This window comes from Ailuropoda melanoleuca, chromosome 10 (genome assembly GCF_002007445.2).
Source record: "Ailuropoda melanoleuca isolate Jingjing chromosome 10, ASM200744v2, whole genome shotgun sequence".
NCBI lineage: Eukaryota > Metazoa > Chordata > Mammalia > Carnivora > Ursidae > Ailuropoda > Ailuropoda melanoleuca.
Genome location: NC_048227.1, coordinates 61,612,584 through 61,634,180, shown reverse-complemented (window position 1 = coordinate 61,634,180; position 21,597 = coordinate 61,612,584). Strand labels below are relative to the sequence as shown.

Sequence of the window (21,597 nt, the reverse complement as noted above, 5' to 3'; positions counted from 1 at the left end):
AGAGAAGCAAGGGCGAGCTATCACCTGCCAGGAGGTCTCTGAGAGTCAAGCGGCAGGAAAGGAAGGTGGAGAGCGGTGTCCCTTTTCTGCTGACACCCCTCTCCTTTCAGGCTGCGCCTCTCCTCTGTGGACGACTCTGGTGGGAGTCCAGCCATGGGAGGAGGAGCAACAGAGAGAGCTCGGGGAGCGTGGGGCCTCCTAAATGTCCTTCTTCCCACCAGACATTGAGCCTATACATAACAATACTGTTACTGTACATTTCAAAACTAGTGAAGAGGGTACATCTCCTGTTAAGTTCTCACCACCATGCAATGTAAACATTTTGTTAACTTAAAAGAAGTTGTTCTTCCTCCTATGGGCATCCTCAGGCTTTTGTTCAGGACCTCCATGTGACTATGACAAGCGTCTCAGTGCTGAGATTTGCAGGAGAGAAGACCCTTGTGTAACCTAGGGCCTGGATGGAGGAAAAGCTGAGAGACCAGAGGAGGCTGGGAAGCTCTTTCTTCTCCCGCAGGTTATCCCAGGCCCTGAAGGCAACGACTGTGTGCCCTGAACAGGCACCCAAAAAGCCACTGGAATCCCATGACTCCCTCACCCTTCCTGTGGCAGCAAGTCTCTGATGTGATTGTTCCTCCGCAAATGGCAGCTTTTCCTCCTTCCATCACGGAGGACTAGCCGGGTTGCCCCCTTCTTCCAGCCAGCAGAGTCCTGGGAAAGGCTCTGTTCTACATAGTTTATTAGCAGTTCGTCTGGACTTTGCCTTTAAATTCCTGTTAACCACTTTGCATTCCCTATGGGGTCAACTTACAGTCTGCCTCAGCGGACCCTTAATTCCTTCAGAGTTAGGATATGTTTTTGTCATCTTTCCTTCATCATCTAACCTGCCCTATTGAAGTGTTCGACAAACGCTGAGTAAATAAATGAATACATGAATTAATGAATAACTAAATAAAGGATGGATGGATGGATGGAAAGAATGCAGAAAACACATGCTAAGAGCCAAATGAGGCTGTGACAAGTGTCATAGCCCAAAGAGGAAACATAGATAGCACAGGCTGTCCACATCCTGAACAAAAGTCTGAGAAAACAAATGGGAGGAAGAATGGCTTTTAGGAGGCCCCACGCTCCCCAAGCTCTCGCTGTTGCTTCTCCTCCCATGGCTGGACTCCCACCGGAGTCATCCACAGAGGAGAGGTGCAGCCTGAGAGGAGAGGGGTGTCAGCAGAAAAGGGACACCGCTCTCCACCTTCCCTTCCTGCCACTTGACTCTCAGAGACCTCCTGGCAGGTGATAGCTCGCCCTTGCTTTTCTGACCAACCTCATCACAAAATTGTCATCACTAGTACACAGTCCCACAACAATCCCATCTAATTATGTCCAAGATTAGCGCCTAAAAATCCAAAATAGCATCTGACGTGACTTTCTATTTACAGAAGGGCATATGGGATGCATTAGCAACACCCTTGCTGGATCCTCGGATGCTGTGGACAGGCCCAACAAGTGCTGAAGGGAGTGGGCAGCCCTGATATTTATCTGCTGATAACTGCACCCACTGGGGGACTCAGAAGGGAATTCCAGAACGTTCTTTTGATAAAGCCTCCAAGCCACCAGATCTGATGCTGCCAGAACTAAAAATAGTTGAGTGTAGTTGGGAAAACATTGGTCTGGAAATCAGTCGGAAGGTGTGGGGCTCTCAACCGGCATTAACCGGCTTCGTGTCCTTGCCATTTAACCTGTTTGCCTCCCTAGTGTGGCGCTCTAGTCTGTGCTTCGGGGGTTATGAAGCAGCACTCCTTTGATCACGGGGCAGGTGGGAGTCCCAAGGAGATAATGAATGTGGGAGTATCTGGCCAATGCCCAGCCCCAGTCTCAGGATTGCGAGGGAGGGTCGTGATAAGAAAGCAGCCACACTGAAGACGCTCGGTCTGTCATTAGTCTGTCATGGTAGCAGGAGCAAAATCCTCCCACACTCCAGCTTTTGATGGTCTGGGGGTGGCCCTTTGGTGAGGAGATGATTCCCTTTGTTGACTGCCTCCTAACTTTCTGTGCAACAGTCAGTCATGCTCTCTTCTTGCCTGCCCTGCCCTATCACTCTATCAGCCATGACTGCCTCATTCATGGTTAATATGGGGAAGGCCTACGGAGCAGCCAGAAATGTGAATGGCTATTCTCAGCGAATGCGAGGTTACCCAAGCCACAGGATAAATAAACGTGGTTATTTTTCCTCTTTAAAAATAGTCATTCTGTTCTTTTTTAAGACTTGGAAATACAGTATAAATGGTCTATATTGAGCACTGAGTATATGCCAGGCTATGTTAATGCTTTATTTACATTATTTCATTTACTATTCATACTAATTCAGTGAAAGAGGTATCATTGACCCCTTTTACTTTACAGGAGAGGAAACTGACGTCCAGAGAGACTATGTGTGTGCCAAGCTCCCAGAACTGTAAACAGACCTATGATTTAAATCTCATTTTATTTCATACAAAACCCATGCTCTTCTGTATTATGCATTTGGCCTCAAAAATAACAGTATCCGCAAAAAGAAGATGAGGAGAAGGAACTGGAAGCACATATTTAATCAACAATCAAAAGTTCATGGGTTTTGGACAAATACACTCTCACCCCCACCATTCAGGCCTTTCCCAAAACCTGAGCAGGGCGTTATGGGTAGAGAGAAGAGGCCCAGGTCAAATACAAAGTGTGAGATTAATTGACAGTGAAGAACAGCACGTAATCTTTCAGAAAACAAATGTGAACAATTTTTGTGTACTGAAGAGGTCTATATCAGAAGTCAGAATATGATGCCTATATTATTGCTATTATTGTTGTTATTATTATTATTATTATTTTATTATTACTTGAAGTTTTTTCAAGGGAGAATGGGACAGGATAATTGAACATCATTTTTCCCTCTTATTGCCTCCCAATATCAGTCTCTTCAAGAACCAACCAAACATCTTTTTAAGTACTTTCACTTAATTTAGTGGGTTATGTGGCAGATGATCATAGTTCAGCTTACTGGTTTATTATAATACTACCTTTATATCTTAAAATGAAAACATTACAAATACTCACAGATATATGAGAACTTTTCGTTTTTACCAGCTTTGGCACTTTTGTCTCATATCATTTTATTGTTCAAAATCAATGACTTTCGGGCACCTGGGTGGCTCAGTAGGTTAAGCGTCTGCCTTTGGCTCAGGTCAAGATCCCAGGGTCCTGGGATAGAGCATCAGGTTGGGCTCCCTGTCCTGGCGGGGGGGTGGGGGGGGTCTGCATCTCCCTCTCCCTCTGCCCCTCTTCCCTGCTTGTGTTCTCTCTCTCTCTCAAATAAATAAAATAAAAATCTTTTAAAAAAAAATCAATGACCTTAGCATTAGATAGTACCACTTTCACCGCTTCCCCATTACCAAGTGTATGTAACCCATCATATGGGATTATCCCATACCCGTCATATGGGATTATAGAAATGATGAAATTAAATGAGATAATTTATGCAAACTTTTTGGCACATAGAAAGTACTCAAAAAATGGGAATGTCATCTCTCCTGCTCTGAATTTGTGTCCTTTATTTCATGAGTTTCCGTGTGGTGTAGATGTGAAACACAGTTTTGGAATCCGTGATGTCCACATACAAACCTTAGCTTAGCTTTCACCAGCTGTGTGATGTTGAGCAAATGTCTTAGTCTCTCGGAACCCCTCCCCCCTTTTTTTGTAAAAAGGAAATAATAGTCCTTTTTCCCAGAAATTCTGTGAGTCTTACAAAATAACATATATGAAGTATCTGACATACAGTAGGTACAAAATAAATGAGTGTTTTTTCTTAGGTAAAATAACTTCTGTCCTATAAAACAGAGCTAATAATGAGGTTTTATGAAAATGTTTTATTGCATGATTGTGGATAATTTCAAACATCTAGAGACTTACTGGGGTTTCATTTTATGGTTGCTTCATCTAATCCTTTTTAAGCCATGTTTGGGTCTTGTGGGAATGTTTAAAGCTCCATTATGAAGCCCAGGTAAGCAAAGGTACCTACCAGCTGCAGTGACCACTGACCCCCTCCACAGGGGCGCCCCACAAAACTGTAGCCAACTTCGTCCAAAGTCTAAGAAAGGTTACATGACTCACACAGAGGTAGTAGGCATGAGATTACAAGCCTAGAGGAAGAGGCCAGGGTTGTGGGCAGTATATTTGACAGGCTCATACACTGCAGGCCTTGTTCCGGAGCCCTTACAAAGCACCTCTTTAGGATGAAAACAAGATGTTCTTTGTAAATAAAAGTTCATGCATTTGCGTAATGAAGTCATTTTCCAGCGCTGCAGTAAAAGATATTCTTCTCCCCAGCCCTCTGGGTGAGGACTGTCGGGAGGAAGACGGTGGCCAGCCATCTCAATGAAGATAGATCAAAGAGTGAAGCATTCCATCTTTAGAAAATGAGAAACCTTGCTCAAGAAAGTGGGCGCCCTCCCCCTCTACCCTCCCAGCGATATTGCCTACCTCTGGCTCCCGCCCCTGGAATCCCTTTCCCACTCACTTCCCTGCAAACTAGGGGGCCACATAAGAGATCTACATAAATACAGATAAGACACCGGGCACCTTGACTACATAAATAAGAGATGTGAGGGGTCCCTTGGAGGGTCTCCAGACTGAGAGAGGAGGGGGAGTCAGGCCAAGGAAAGACCCGAGCTCCGTGTGTGAAATGCCAGTTGGAGTGGGAGGGCCTGGAAGTGGAAGGTAAAAAGGGAGTGGTGCGAATGGATGTGTGGAGGAAGGCAGGACAGCGCAGCCCTCAGTCCCCACCCGCCCGGGACAGGAGGTGGCCGCCTGGCTCTCCCCAACCCGCTCTGCCTTCTGATGCTCAGCCTTAAACTTCGTCCATCTATACGCCCTTCGGCCAGAGCCTCTGGGGAGAGGGAAAGCGGGGGAGAAAGTGAGAGAGGCAAACAGAGGGGGAAGAAGGCAAGAGGAGAGAGAAGAAGGGGAAGGGGGACTCCCGCTCACGCTCTCCCTCTCCCTTTTTGACTAAGTTCCTCGTCGGGCCGCCTTGACTTCCCACATCTGGACACGGCGGAGGCCGAGAAGGTAGAGCAAGCGAGGCACCGCCGCCCCACGGGTGGGGGTGCGGGGGAACCGACGAGGACAAACAGCCGCCGAGCCCCAGGCAGAGCCCCGCTGGATGTCCGCGGAGAGATGGCTGTGAGCTCAGTCCGGTGCTCCGTCCTGCCGCTGTGGCTCCTCTGGGGCGCTGCCTGCGCCGCCGCGGCGGCCGGCACCGACAACGCTTTTCCTTTTGACATTGAAGGGAGCTCAGCGGTCGGCAGACAAGACCCGCCCGAGACGAGCGAGCCCCGCGTGGCTCCCGGAAGGCTGCCGCCTGCTGCCAAGGTACAGTGTCCCTGCCATCGTCACCCTGCCGCGGCACCTGCGCCCCGCGGGCGCCGCACTCCCGTCCCTGTCTCTCCCCTCTTCTTTCCCTCCCCCATCCTCCCTGAGAGTTTCACCTGCACCAGGTCAGTGCAGAAACTTGAAGAGTTTTACTTTGTTAAGTTGGATTTGGACGTCGTGAGTTGTGAGTTGAGGCTTTGGAACATGTCACTGTTCAAACTAGCGGAAGTGCATGTGTCCTGTGTACTCGGAGCGAGTCTGCTCAGACTGTCACCTGGGGCTGCAGTGGCACTTCTGTGACTTTCTGCCACTTGTATGTCCCAGGAGAGTCATTTTTGTCAAGCCACAGCTCCTAATGTGTGTGCCCTGTCACTGGCTTCCTGATCCTCTGTGATGTTGGGACAATGGAAACAATCCTTTTGTCATAAATCTAACAGAAGGTTCTCTGCAGCGGGAGAGTGAGCCAGTGGCTGAGGGTGATAGGCTACTACAGATCTGCTGGGGAGCTGCGGGGCAGATACTTGAGATAGGCAGGAGCCACTATATTCCAGAAGCAAGAAGTTGTGATGAAAACCAAGCCCCAACCCAAAAGTTAAAATGATCAGGATATGCTACTGAGGATATGGTTATGCAAAGAGCTGCTGTTTGAATACCTTACAATAGCTTTTATGTTGAAAGCACAACCAAATGTAGAAATTGGGTAAAGGAGGATGAATCCAGAGTAAGTGATTTAAGAGTCCCCTGAGCCAAGAGGGACAACAGCATGTCCAGTGCGTGGGAGATGCTAAGAAGGAGGAAAATGAAGTCACCTAAGTTCATGGGAAAGGAAGGAGTAATGGACCTAACATCACTCTCTCTCTCTCTCTCTCTCTCTCTCTCTCTCTCTCTCTCACACACACACACACACACACACACACACACACACACACACACGCTATAGCTATGGGTCCAACAACTATAGAACCAAAGCAGTCATGTGGATTGACACCATTTCTAACAGAACTGAAGTCTGGATTATTGCTATTAATCCTACTAGTTGTTAGTAGAACTGTAGTTCTTAATTATTACTACCAAAATAAGGTGCATGAAGATGGTCCTTCTCCAAGAGGGAGTCCCACCCACACCCCCCAAAAAAGAGGGAGAGTAGGTAGGACCAGAGCATGCCAAGTCACTGTGGTGCAAAAAGTAACCTCTATGTGAAAGAGGGGGGCAGGCTTCTGCTCAGCTTCGTACTCTCCAGGCGTGAGGAGAAGCCAGGCCAGTAGAGACACCAATGGGAAGGCATTGCTTCTCCACAGGCTGAGAATTACCCTCCCACCCCCACCCCCTGAAGCATTATTTCCACCTGTTGCTTTGAGCATGGAAAGTCTCAGAACGAAATGCCTAAGAGTAAGGTTGCCCTTTTAATAAGATAAAATACGGGACATCTAATTAAACTTGAATTTCAGATAGCAACAAATAGATTTTTTATGTCTCAAATATTGTGTGGGATGTATTTATGGTAAAAAATTATTTATTGTTTATCTGAAATTCAAATTTAGGCATTCTGTATTTTTATCTGCTAATTTTAAAGAGATGGGCACACATTACTTTTTGTAACGCTCATCCCACAAAAAGTAAGAAAATAATTATTTGATTTTCAAGGAACCTTACATGTATTGCTGAGACCCTGAGTGATTTCTTATATGCGCCTATGCTCAGCGAAATAGTAGGAAGACAGCACAGCAGAGTGTTTCGGATGGCAGGCTTTGCACTCTGATGGTCCCAAGTTTAAATTTCAACTTACCTGCTCCTTCCCTGAGGCAATTTACAGATGCCCAGATTACAGAGAAAAAAACTGAGGCTTAGAGAAAGTATTGATGCCTACTTCATACTTCCTACAGTTACTGTGATGAAATTAGATAAAATATACAGAAAGAATGCTTAACACGGTACTTGGTATAGCATAAATGCTTTGTACACTCTAAGTCTTGCTATTAGTATAAAATATGTAGATGATTAGATTAAAAGAAACCCTTATGTGGGAATATTTCTCAGAACGTTAACTTTACGGTGCTATTTTACTTAATATTGGTATATCTCTGTTTGTCTATAACTTTCCAACCAGAAAGAATGTCCTATAGTGAGTTAAATTTGTAATACTGTCAGAGTCTAATAGGTTCAGAATGCCAGTTGAGGCTTTTGGTTTAGGGAAACAGAAAGAAGCTATTAGTCATTCCAGAAGGGTCAAAGTATATGATGTAGAAAGGGTGGGATTGGAATAATTATGTTCCCACTGCATAGTTTCACATAATACCTCCAGTTAGCCTGCGGTCCCATGGCGATCCCTGTGCCCCAGCATTCAGATTTCCCATGCTCTTTATAGCCAGTAAGGAGACTATAAACCAAATACATTCTGGAAATGTAATAACTTAGTCGAGCCACTCTGCTGAATTGGTTCAGGAGATTGTATTTACATCTATAGACAGAGAGAAAGAGACCATGGATACATATGACACATTATTCGTGGGAGGTTCGAGATGTGGATACAGGGACATTCTAAAAATACATTCATTTTATTTGACTTGGATTTATATGAATGGTTATTCCTCAATTTTCCTTCTAAGTGAAGGAAGAAAAATACTAAGGCAAGCATGGAGCAGTGGGAGGTGCTTGGCTGATAGCCCTCCAAACACTCTCCCAAGCTCTTCGACAGCAAGGTTTGTGCCCTCCCCACCCCTGGGCCCTCAGCTCTCAACACAGATCTGGTCTCCCACACATTGCGGTGCTCAGTGTGAGTTAGGGGGTCAAAGACATTAATGTGCACTGAATAGAAGGATGAGGAACCCTGGCTGACCAAGAAAGAAGGTCCCTCCTTTCCTTCTCAAACAAGCCCAAACACCCCCAGGATGCAAAGAGTTTGAAAAGAGTAGCACCCACCCCACCCGTAACTCTGTGCTAATGGGTAGGATTTTCCCACCTTCTGCTTTTTTTTACAAACTGTTTCCTGAGTCCATTATTGCTGTGTTTGAGGGAAGAGCAATGATTCTCAGTAGGTGGGGGTGGGCAAAGGGGAGACTGGGTACTTTCAAAAAAGTATATTCACTATTCTAATATTTTATGTTTAAGAAAAGAAAGCCTTGATTTTATCATACACACTCTAGCAAGTAAAACTAGGCAAAAGTGCCAATAACCAATATGGATATGCAAAAGAACTGGAGGGGGTAGAGGGATGGAGTCGGGAACAGTTCCCAAGGAAAGGGTATCAGAATGTCCTTGGCAGGAATGACAGTCTTGTCTGTCAAAAAGAAGCAGGCATTATATAAGGTCAAGAACACTAGGTTAGAGGTTGCCAGTGTGTGGCTGGGAAGAATCTCCACCCAGAGACTCAGCAGAGTGGGGGGGCCCCGCTGGAGAGGCAGAGTGGGAGGTGGCGGGGGAATGGTGCTGTGACTGCCTTTGGGAGATCACTGAAAAATTAAGGGAAATAAATGACAGTACTGAGCAAACTTTTCTCTGAGAGGAAAATGGGAATTTACCTCCTGGTAACCTGACTGGGCTTTGCTGTTGTTGTTGTTGTTGTTGTTGTTGTTGTTGTTAGCTTCCCTCGGAGAAAATCAATGCCCCATGAACCACATGTGCAAAGGTGCCTCACCCTGGACACACTGGACACACTTACTTGCTGGCTTTAAAAAAGCACTATGCACTAGACTAATTCTGAGTAACTTTTCCTCTAGGCTTTTTTTTATTGTTGATACGTGATCCTGTGCCCCAATGTAACAGGGGCCCTGCCACTAAAAGACTGCAGCATGTTTATGAAAAGGCAGCTTAGATCTCCTTCACTATCTTCATTCCTTTTGCTTATCCTTATCTTGGGCCCTTACTTTGAAAATGGCCTGTTGAATCACATTAAGTTGTTGGCCTGGGCCATCATTCTATAGGGCTGCTCAACAGTGCGTTTAGGTAATGTGAACGCCCACGGGCAGTCATCATTTCCTTCACTTAGTATCATCTAACAAGCAGGCTTGGAGCCTTACCCTGAACAGAGCAAAGAGTAGGCACCAGGAGGGACAGAAAGAAGGCAGAGTCACATCCCTACCCTCAGGGGGGAAGCAATCTTAGAGTGAAAAATATGTACACAGCCTCTCTATAAAGCAGAATGAATTCATATTCTGTAAGAGTGGCTAGAAGCTAAGGGCCATGGGGGTAATGTGGAAAAAGATCACTCTTGAGCCAGATCAGTGGGACACAATCACCAACTCACCAAATACCACAGAAGGTTCCTGGGAAACATTATTTTAGAAGGACTAAATATAGTAGTGGCAGCAGTAATAATAATAGCAAGGCTGGTGACACACGTTCATTGAGTATTTACCACATGCCATACACTAGTCTGAGCATTCTCCGTGAGTTATGTTCTTTTTATACCCTCCTAACAACTCAATGGGACTTATGGATCTTATGGCTCTTATGTTGCAAACATGGAAACTGAGGCACAGAGCATTTGCCCAGGTACGCTACCTGGTAAGGGGCCCAGCTAGGAAGGAGTTTATAAAAGTAATTCAACTGTGCAAGAGTATGTAGGAAAGAGTGCTTAGGTAACTAGAACACCTGTAGGCATAATTTCAGTCAAAGTTTTGGGAATTTCTTAAAATAAGGTTATATATAATGCCATTCATAGACTATTTGTGCAATGCTTGCTAGATGAGTAGCGTAAGTTGCTTAAAATTTTAGGATTACCAAAGAATTGAGATAACTTCCTTTTCCAGATGAGTCTACCCTTACTTTTTAAACAACTCATATAGGAAAGACAAAAATGAGCACTTATTGATTTCTACTATGTCCCATGAAACTACATGTACTATCTTTTGTAATACTCCGTGAAATTTATACACCCATTTCATAGATGACCAAATTAAAGTTTGGAAATGGTAAGTACCTTGCCCAAGGTTACCAATCCCATTCTCTTTTTCCAGCATATCACTGGGTCTTTTAACTCTAGAGTTTTCTTGCAGCCCATTTTCCTTTTATAAGTATATTCTAGTATGTTTCCTCTACGTGATGCTATAGTCTATATTAGAAGATCCTGATTTAGATTAATAGGGAGAGAATTCAGAACAGCACCACCTACAGGACTACATGGCCTATCTTACAGAATTTATTCTAAAATTGCTGGAAAATAAAGAATTTCATTTGCTGTAGTTCCAGAGTTCTCATATTTAACCATAAGGGTTTTTTTTAATTGTGGTAAAATATACATAACATGAAATTTTCCATTTTAACCATTTTTCAGTGGCATTAGGTACATTCACATTGTTATGCAACCATCACCACCATCCATCTCCAAAACTTTTTCATCTTCCCAAACTGAACTCAATACCCATTAAACAATAACTCCCCATTACCCCCTTCCCCAGACCCTGGCAACCATCATTCCACTTTCTGTGTCTATGAATATTACTACCATAGATAATTCATGTAGGTGGAACCTACAATATTTGTTCTTTTGCACCTGGCTTATTTCATTTACCATAATGTCTTTAAGGTTCATCCATGTTGTAGTATGTGTCCAAATTTCATTACTTTCTAAGGCTGAATAATATTCTATTGTATGGATATAGCACACTTTGCTTACCCATTTATCTGTTGATGGACATTTGGGTTGTTTCTACCTTTCAGCTTCTGTGAATAATGTCGCTGTGTACACTGGTATACACATACTTGTTTTCAGTTTCTGCTTTCCGTTCTTTGGGGTATATACCCAGAAGTGAAAATGCTGATCATATGGTACAGGAAAAAAAAAATTAAAACTTGGATTCTTATAGAGGCCAAGCAAAACATTACCAGGCAGTAAAGGAATACACCCTGGGAGTGGTTAAGGCCAAAGTGACAGGAGAAGGGTTGTCTCTTCCAGACAGGCAGCCACCTCTGTGTTGCTAGGTCTTCTGTTTTTTTTCAAGAGAAAACAGAATCTGGATTCTTAGGTAAAACTGCTGACTCAAATTTTTTTTAATACCCTGTGGCATGTACATCTGATGGCCCCATTCAGCCCAAGGGCCGTTTATTTGCAGTCTCTGCTTAACAACATCTGAAATTCACCTTTCATCAAAGGTACAATGTGGGCATCTAGCCAGACAGATGTGCTATGAATTCAGCTCCACTTCTTTCTAGCTGTTTGACTTTGAACAAATTAGTCCATCCTTCAGAGGCTCAGTTTGTTTGATTATAGAACGAAGAGAAATGTACTTGCCTTGCAAGATTGTTGTGAAGTAATATACATAAGCTGCCTCACAAAGTCTGCCTTCCCTGTCTCTTCTGCACTTCTTTCCTCTCCCCTTTTCTTCCACTATCCGTTTTTATCTATCTGCAAGTTAAGATTTGTTTTATCAGGGGCGCCTGGGTGACTCAGTCCTTAAGCGTCTGCCTTCAGCTCAGGGCGTGATCCTGGAGTTCTGGGATCGAGCCCCACGTCAGGCTCTTCTGCTGGGAGCCTGCTTCTTCCTCTCCCACTCCTCCTGCTTCTGTTCCCTCTCTCGCTGGCTGTCTCTCTGTCAAATAAATAAAATAAATCTTTAAAAAAAAGATTTATCAGTTTATCTAAATTTTTACTTTCTCTGTAAATTTGATTACTTCCAACTTTTCCTTACAAATGTGCTGATTATCCAACATTGGAGAACAGGGAGACTGTAGTTTAACCTTTTTTTTTTTTAGATTTTATTTATTTATTTGAGAGAGAGAGAATGAAAGAGAGCAAGCATGGGAGGGGAGGGGCAGAGGGAGAAGCAGACTCCCTGCGGAGCAGGGACTCCCCCTGCCCCCTCCCCCAGGATCATGATCAGAGCCAAAGGCAATCGCTTAACCAGCTGAGCCACCCAGAAGCCCCTGTAGTTTAACTTTTGTAATTATTGTATCCCTAAGGATTCTTTAAACATAGCCTTTCATCAGCGATAGGATGATCTGGGCAGTAAAGAGAAATGAACGAGTTTCCTAAAGCCCCAAAAGCTAAACAAAAACCCCAACATCATTGATATGATGAGGACTATAATCCTTTTTTTTTCCTTTCACAATTAAATTCTCAAATCTGACTTGTCATCGTTTTTTGAATATGTAATACCAAAAATACTCTTCTCCTTTTGGGTTTTTCCTTGCTCCAGGTAACCATATAAATATATGATGGCCAGACCTAATTTTGAGACATTTGATTGATTAGACACCATTAAAATCAGACTACCAGTACATTACTGAGTTCCCAAGTTGGCATTTCCAAACAACTACTTACTTGTTTTCTGGAACCAGTAAATCTGCTGGTTCATTGAGATGTAGTGACCACAGAGGAGGCTTTTTAAATATCTACTCCAGCATTTGCCGAAGAGAAGCATTCTTTTTTCAACTGTTTTCTTTTTTGCTCCTAATGTGGTAAAGTTAAATTCTGGGAAATGGTTTACTAAAGGGAAGCTTAGCCACAGATGTTTGTAATTCCAACTTAAGTTTCCCATCAAAGTCTTAATGAAATTCAGCTGCCAGCAGTTCGGCTCTGAATCTGAGTCTTTTTATCATGAGAAACTTGGGGAAAACAGCATTCCAAGGCTGAATGGGAGTGGGAAAATGTCCATATTCAAGCCCCAATCCCCTGCATAAAGAAAAAAAATACATAAAGAAACAAATTCTGTTTTCAAAAAAAAAAGGATAGAGACGTAGGTCAGACATACTTTGAGGAATATGCAATTTGACCCTCTTTTCACTTCCAGGACCTTCTTAGTTTGTGTGTTGTGTTTTGGAAGGAGCTAAAAATCCAGGGTTTACCTAACTGGAGTGGAATACCTACATTTATAGCTCCATGAGAACTGATGGGTTGGAGAGATCCCATACCACCAACAGCTGCATGAGCACAAGTCGCTAGCAGACGGGACCAGTAATTCACACTGTATACTACAGCTGAAAGGACCCTTGCGTGCCGTGCAGACTTCGTGCGTTTGTATTTATTTTGAAATCGCCCTCCATTACTTGAAGTGGCGTGATTACTTTAAAGGAAATTAGGGAGTCTAGAGATCAGAGATGTCTTCGCTAAAACTTGCCTCAGAGGCGACTGGTACATGCAGTAAGGTTGTCTGTTTACACAGTGAATTACAACGTGTCCTACTGCACTTACACAGCTCCATAAAACCAAATGTCAGCCCAAAGGAATATGTAATAGAGACACCAGCAGAAGGCAAGAGAAATGTCCAATAAGCCTCACGGTGGGATACTAGGGCTGTGGAACCGTCTAGCATGACAGCAAGAGCCAGAGCACACATTCGGGATCCGGGGCTTAAAATTGTTGCTGGATGCTTCTTCCACAGTAGAGTTATTCCATGATGCCTTTCAAGCTTCAAACTTCCAGGCCACAGAGGGTGTGTTTCCCCCTTAAGGAACAGTGATAGGATTTGACAAGCTAAGAGTGCCCTAAATGTAACCTCTCTTCCTGCTGATATGCCATGAGTCCCGGGAGCAGCAGAGTGTGTCTGTCATCTGTGATTCTGTGGATCCCCCGGTCACAGGTGAGGCGCTAAATGCATGTTATTTGGAGACTGAACAGAGTCTGAATGCCTGGAGATGAGCAAATGTTTGCGGTGCATGAATAATCGCCTCATTCTGTATTGTTTCCTTGGAATTGTTGTCTCTTGTGATCAATGCCAGGAGACACCCTGAAATTCCATCTATATGAGACAAGCCCTGAAGCCCCTATTGCAGCACAGAATTCAGCCTAAAGGAGGCCTGTCCGAATGCAGAGCCAGTGGGTGGTTATTATTGGATGTATAACTCTATTTTACCTTGCGGTGTGAACTGTAAAATCAAAGAGATCATAGAATTGTAGATCTAGAAAAAGAGTTTAGAGATTCAACCCCCTCTCATTTTGTGGATAAAGAAACTGAGTCTCGGGGGCGGGGAGGCTGTTGAGGACACAAAGCTCATTCATTAGAGTGGCAGGAACTCTGTCTTCTGACTTCCAGCCTATGCTCTTTCAAAATGTTTCAAAAGACTTAACATAGCTATATTATAAGATATATATAGATATATGAGAAAAATTGCTTCTAATATACTATTACTCACTTTACTCGTTGTGGTTTCTATTTATCCTTAAGTTGAATGGTCTGTAGGAGAGTCTCATGGACAAGCCCTGGATATGAGTCTGGAGCCAACTATCCTGGCTATTGGTCATGCCACTAACAACCAGATCACCTCACCTTTCCCAGTTGAAGGAACCTGGGCAAGTCCCTTCACCTCCTGGGTCCTTCTCAATTTCTACAGTTTAAAAAGAATAAAACAAAATAAGCAAACAAAAACAAGGTTACTTCTAGCAACAAAGCTCTAGAATTATCTCATGCTAGTTGAAAGGAAGCTGACTTAAGGAACAGAATCACTCAGGGTCACAATGATCACCATTGCGGTCCTAGTTAGAACCCCAAGACTGAAGCGCCCAGAGCCTGAGGGAAATGCGGAGTCCTGATCTGGGGGTAGGGGTGGAGAGGCTTTGGCGGGTCTTTTTCCCTGCTTCCTAACAACTCCAGGTGTGGGTCTGAGTGTGGCCACAGGACAGAGCACCGGCCTGGCCGGCTGCAGTCATGAGCCCTTCCAAGGTGACATACTAAGGAGGCTTCTCAGACAGCGTTAGCTGCAGATTCCTAAGTGTGTCCAGTGAATGTCAGTGGTCCCCCACACCTAGGTTCCTGGATGCTGCCACGTGCCCCATCCAGACGCTTCAGGATGACCGTAAGCTGAAGCTGTACACAGAGACACAGGAAGGATGACGTTGGAAGATGCGAGGGACATGGAGAACTACTGAGGCGAGACCTATGTCCTTGCATCTCATAACAGTTAAGGGACACGTGACTAGGTCCAGAGAGGAGGATGTATTTTCTCTCAGTGCAAAAGGAAGGGAAAGACGGTGACGGATTCTTGATTCGTTATGAACATCAGCTGAAGTCACCACATTGCCGTGTGCACGGGACAGCTGTCAACTTTGACTTCATGATAAGGTCAAGAAGAAGCCTCACTTGATAACCTGCTCTGGACCAGACAGAATGCGACCTTTGGAAGCAAGTATTTTCAAGGACCTTTCTGGAAGTCAGAATCGTCAGTGTGTGAGGGACCCTGGAGTGTGAATGCCCCGATTGTTGCTGGCTGGGGGAACAGGCGTCTAGATCACCATAACCGGAAGCGCGGCCCCAGGAAGGTGACATCAGCACTGGAGAGGCTGGCCTTGGAGATGCAAAGTCTCAGTGGCACCCCAGAGTCAGAACCCGCATTTCCACTGCACCCTCAGGTTGTTCATATGCACGTTGGAGTAGGAGACGTGTTAGCCTCTCAAGGGCAGCTGGGCTGGGATGGTAATGGACTTAGAGGAAACTGAGAATCCAGAAAAGGGAAGCTTTCTCGCGTAATTCTAGGGAGCCCTAAAATAGAAACCCAGATCAGGGCTGTGTGAGGCTAGGGAGAGGACTCACAGGCCCACACAGGTGTTAGCCCCTGGCCTGAAATGCTGTCCTATAGAATAAAAAACCAGTTCAAAGCAAACGGCTGCTTCAGGGCCTGTAGGGAAGCTGAAACCATGGCCCACACACCGTAGGAGCTCAGGAAGGGGTTTTTAAGACATGACCTGATAGGGAAGGTTGCCTACTTCCCCCTACTTCCCAGCACCCCTAGCCTAGAAACAGGACCTGCGGAGACTCTGTGTCCTTGAGGAAAAGGAAGGGGAGGCAGGGGAAGAATTTACTTGTGGCATCTGCTTGAAAATAGGGTGTTGCCCAGACTCTTCAGGAAAGAGTGGAACTGTAATGTTTCCCTTGCTAATAAGGGAAGTTTTCTAATTCAGAATAATGTGTCTTCGGGGAGTGAGAAGTGCGGTCTTTGTCCTAGGCTAGAAAGATGTTCAGAGATACAGGAGAGCTGGTACGACAGAATGAAAACTGCCAAGGCTAGTGCTCAAGCTGGTGCTTTTCTACAGAGACTGAGATCTGCAGGGAAGATCGGGCTCTGTGCCTCTCCTGAATCAGAGGTGGCATCTGCATTTGTAATCTCAGAGTGCCTGACAGTAGGTCAACTCACAAGGGTCCCCGCATTGTCCAGGAAGGCTGGAGAGGACTTAGTAGTTGACAAGTCTATAAAGAATATTTACATTACTGGTATGTTTCTATTTTGGCGCTTTTTTTTCCTTTTTACTTAGAGAGTAAGCCGACTTTATCATCTCAGGAACAATGAGAGGTTCTTCTTTAGACATAATAGGAATAAAAATTGACATAATTTCTGAACGTGTCTGTCTTCATGTTTCTCCAGCTATGTGAAGCATTAATCATTTCAGTGGGATCCTGGGTTTACCTCACAGATCTATGACTGAAAAGAACTTGACAGAAGGATAAGACAAGAAACCGAAATGTGGTGAAATCAGGACCTTGGAGGAAATGATTAGACGAAGTATGTCAATCGTAGGAAAACCAAGTGAAGGCTTAGCAACAGTTTACCTTTTAAAATTTTTCTTTATTAGTGACAATATGAAAAGGGAGTTTAGCAACAGAAAGGATTCAAGTCAGACCTGAAAGAAACATAGGCTAGTAACTCTTTTTTTAGAAAACAGCATGTCTGAAAAAAGGAAGTTATTCACTCAGCACAAAAGGATGAAGAGCCAAGTGCTGAGAAGCCCCATCAAGCCACTGATGGGTCCATCTGGAACAGACCCAGGTGGTCTGTGCCCTCCTGGGCCAGGAGAAGAGCCGTAGTAGTAGGCATGGCAAGTGCATTGTTACCTTGGGAGAAGGGAATGTATGACGCTAGTGGCCCCCCAAATTTTCACACTCAAGAACCTCTACTATTTCTCCTATTCCTCTGGCCTCCTGTTCTGAAGTAAGTTGTCAATTGTATTAGTTTGCTAGGGCTGCCATAACAAAATCCCACGGACTGGGAGGCTTACATAACAGAAATGTATTTTCTCACAGTTCTGGAGGCTAGAAGTCCGAGATCAAGGGGCCATCAGGGTTAGTTTATGGTGAATCCTCTCTTCCTAGCTCACAGATGGCCATTTTCTCTCTGGGTCCTCACCTGCCCTTTATTCTGTGTATGTGCAGAGAGGGAGAGAACTCTCTAGTATCTCCTCCTCTTGTGTAAAGATACCAGTTCTGGGGCACCTGGGTGGCACAGTGGTTGGGCGTCTGCCTCCGGCTCAGGGCGTGATCCCAGCATTATGGGATCGAGCCCCACATTGGGCTCCTCCGCTATGAGACTGCTTTCCTCCCCCACTCCCCCTGCTTGTGTTCCCTGTCTCGCTGGCTGTCTCTATCTCTGTCGAATAAATAAATAAAAAATCTTAAAAAAAAAAAAAGATACCAGTTCTGTCAGGCCTTACCCTTACGACGTTAGTTGACCTTTATTACCTCCTTATGGGCCCTATCTCCACATACAGTCACATTGGGGTTAGAGCTTCAACACAGGAATTTGAGGGAGACATAACTGAGTCCATAACACCTACCAAGTGAAGTGTGTTAAGCAATAACTTATTTCTAATGAGACACGTTAATTAATATCTGCAAAAGAGAGCTTCTGATAAAATAAGATAATCAATGTTAACACTCCGCATTACCTTCAGCCAAAGGCATAAACAAGCACAAAACTTTCACATTTCATTCTGGTTGTACATTTCATATGATTGTGTCACCATTAATTTTAAGTAGATATTTTGAAATATGGAAATAGCGTGCCAGACTCTATATTGCTATCCTGTATCCCTTAGGTGTCCAGGGACATTGGATGGATCAGCATCAATATCTTTACTCTCTTATTTTTAAAAAAGTTCCTGCTATGTCAGTGAGTGCCACGTATGCTACAAAGATAAACAAAACATAGTGGGAGAGATGAAACAAGTACAACAGTAGTGTAATAAAGCGAAACTGCTACGTTACAAAAACTCCTAGAGATTTTAGAAGAAAGACTCATTCTTCTAAAGGACAAGCAAAGCTCACAGGTGACTTCATAGGAGAGCTGGCCTTTGAGTTAAATCTTAAAATTGAGGGAATTTCAAGGTAAGGGGATAAAATGAGTAAAGACAAGAGACATGGGTTTCTTCTAGAAAGTGATATAATCTCAGCTGGTAGGACTAGACAAGAGGGAGCCACTGAAGATTTCAAAGTAGAGAAGAAACTCCGTGAAAGCTGTGCTTCCAGATCAACATCAATCTGGAAACAGGCTATTGGATGCATTAGGCAGGAGGCAGCAGAGAGCCTGGACTCAGTCACCTCTGTCATGCATTGGTAATTATCCAGGAGAGAGTAAAAAAGGCCTGGATTTGAACGGCGGCCGTAGTCTGGAAAGGACAGAACAGATGCTGGGGTCACTGTAGAGATTCTATCAAGATGACTTGCTGAGTGTTTGGAGAGCAAGGGTGAGGGGGAAGTCAGAGGGGCTGCTGATGTTTGTAGAAATGTATTACATCATGGGAAGAAAATCTCTTTGGAGACTTTTTAGCACAAGACCTACTACATCAGTGACTTTCAAGCTGAGGCTTTACCAAAAAGCCTTGGTTATAATTTGGGGTCGGGGGGCTGGGCAGCAGGAACTTGGGGCTTTGCTTCCTTCAGCTAGAGCATCTTCTTTTTTTTTTTATCTGTTTTATAGATGAATTCCACATGATATTTCACTGGGGATAAAATGGAGATCTCTACTCTAACATGTTTGAGAATCATTTGGCTGGGGGCTCCCACATTGATATTCCAAATCATGACAGTTCTCCACAATGTGACCCCAAATCTTGTTCCAATCAGTGTCTCCTCGGCAGTTGCCCGGTGGTGCACACACCTGCCTCGGGGCCAGGCCAGGCTGCTGCTTGCATAGAGCCCCCAATGTGCTCAAAATCTCTAAACAATTGCTACTCCTCTAAGAGTTATTTTTATGCTTCCTGTTCCTTGTCTGAAGATATTTTTGGCCCCTTCCTAGGAAATAAGGAAATTCCACTTTTTTCTCGGTTATTACCTGGGCGTACTGAGGACAACTAACAAAGGAGTTTTGGAAAGAGGATAGGGTGGTAGTGAGTAGACCAGCTCACTGGTATCTTTTGATCCTCACAGGAATGGTAAGATGTTTGCTTCGATGCTTCTTCTTTTTAATCCAATTATTCCATTGCCATAAACATCATCTTCTTCCAAACTACAGTTTCTTATCTGTACTCTGAGCTAAAAAAGATGGCTCTTAGTCTTACTCTTTCCTCCCTCCACACAGTATTGTACCCATCTGTGGTCCTTTTCTCCAAAGGCCAAGATGCTTCCACATAAATGTTATGTCTATGAAAGGGGAGAAAATAAATATTAAAAACTGTACTTTACTTTCTCACTTGACTAAAAATAGTGACACCTTAAGAATTTCACAGTGTCATAAAGACAAACTTCAGCTTGTTTTATTTTGTTTATGACATATATGCAGGACACCGAGGGAGAACTATCTTCCAATGAGTTAGGAAAGCTCTCTATAGCTCTCATTCCACAGCTTGAAGAGTTCATCTTTTAAAAAGCTATTGATATTAGGGGCACCCGGCTGGCTCAGTTGGAGGAGTGTGTGACTCTTGATCCCAGGGTCATGAGTTTGAGCCTCAGATCAGGTGTAGAGATTACTAAGAAAATAAACTTTTTTTTAAAAAAGCTATTGATATTAGACAAATGTTATTCACAACTGCCAAATATTGGAATTTCCAATGACTACTAACTCAATTGAGAAATAATGTTAATACTTACAAAGCTTCCATGGTTTACAAGGTGTATTCCTGCATATTTCCACCTTTACTCCTAGCAACCATTTTATAAACCAGCCAGGCCAGGTGTTGCTGATGTAATTTATGGAAACATGGGAGATGTCAAGTGTTTTTTCCAAAGTCTCATAGCATGTAACCTTGTTGAGACCACAGGAAATGTTATACAATTATAGACTGTTGATATGGGAAGAGCCTAGGAATCATTGTGCCACTAATGTCATTGAAAGAGAAGGAAACTGGAGTCAAAAGTTAAGTCACTTCCTCAAGGTCCCATGACAGGTTTCTAGAACTGGGGCCAGAACCAAGTTTCCTGGCTCCTGGAGCAGTCCTCTTGCCCTGCACCACAGCATGGATGCCATCACCAGGACAAATAAGAGGGATGAGGAACACCTGGTGACCTGTGCACTGGGACGCAGAATGAGCGGGATCAGACAAAAGCATATCTGTGTTTACTTTCTTATTATGTCTTATGCCACCACATATGCCTTAGTCTTGAGTAATTTAAGTACTAAAATATTAGAAGTTCTCTTAGCCTTTTGATCATGATATTTATCCCAATTTTGAATTTAATTTATAACCATATCATTCATACCTTTTCGTTCCTTTCAGAGATCTTTGCATTGGCCCCATATGGCTGTTGGCCCCTTAAATTCTGCTGCTAGCACCTGTACTTAGAAAGAAGGCTTTCAAGTGCAATAAGATTTCAGAATTTCTGGCTAGAGTTCTCTGATGGTCATAAAAAATAAACAACACATCCTGGATCTTAAAAGGAAGAAAGAAAAAAAAAAGACCTATTTCAAAAATGAACAATGACCCTTTTGTTTCAAAACAATTGAAGAGCTAATTTTAAAAATTCCCGGACCACATCATGTCTGCCATTCCCCCTACAACACGATCATCATTCAGGTTTCCACATGACTTTAAGAAATTCCCCTGTCATGAAACAAAACAATAGTAACATGAGAAATTAACAAGGAAAATGTGGGGGAGCACCAAAGTGCTCTACTCTGGCAGTCATACCCAGCTGGGACCTTCCCAGCTGCTTTGGAACAGTTCAGAGTTTCAGCCGCTTCACTTCGTGAATACCTGTTTCGCAAATAAAATCTGCCAATGCCCAGCAGAACTGAAGCTGGTGAAATCCAGGGGCTGTCCCATGAGTAACATCTGCTCCGATGTGCCCTGAATCTCATAATGAGTATTGCAGGGACAAAATAGAAAGGTCCACGGGAGGCAGGACGACTCCTAACCGCCAGCCACCCAGTGGTCTGTTTTCCAAATGGTGGGCACCGTCGTCCCCTGCCCTCTCCCCTGGTCTTTGGTGTGAGGAGGGTCCTGGGCACTGTGAGAGTAATACTGTATTTAAGGTGATACAAATATCTTCATAAGGTTAGACTAATAATCTTTATGGGGGAAGTATAATGTTCCTTGTAGTGTGTTTAAAATCTCTTGGTTTTATTAAA

General features: G+C 43.9%; 1 protein-coding gene across 2 annotated transcripts in view; it reads left to right on the top strand.

Moving 5' to 3' along the window:
- Positions 1-4,655: 4,655 nt before the first annotated feature.
- LAMA4 (laminin subunit alpha 4) overlaps positions 4,656-21,597 on the top strand; it is a 147,155-nt gene continuing 130,213 nt past the window's right edge. The window contains exon 1 of one of the 2 annotated variants that reach the window (XM_034669004.1): positions 4,656-5,391. In XM_034669004.1, the coding sequence (XP_034524895.1) occupies positions 5,197-5,391 (195 nt within the window). In that variant the 5' untranslated portion in view covers positions 4,656-5,196. The remainder of the gene's footprint in view (positions 5,392-21,597) is intronic. The other variant, XM_002917163.4, reaches the window with a different exon arrangement.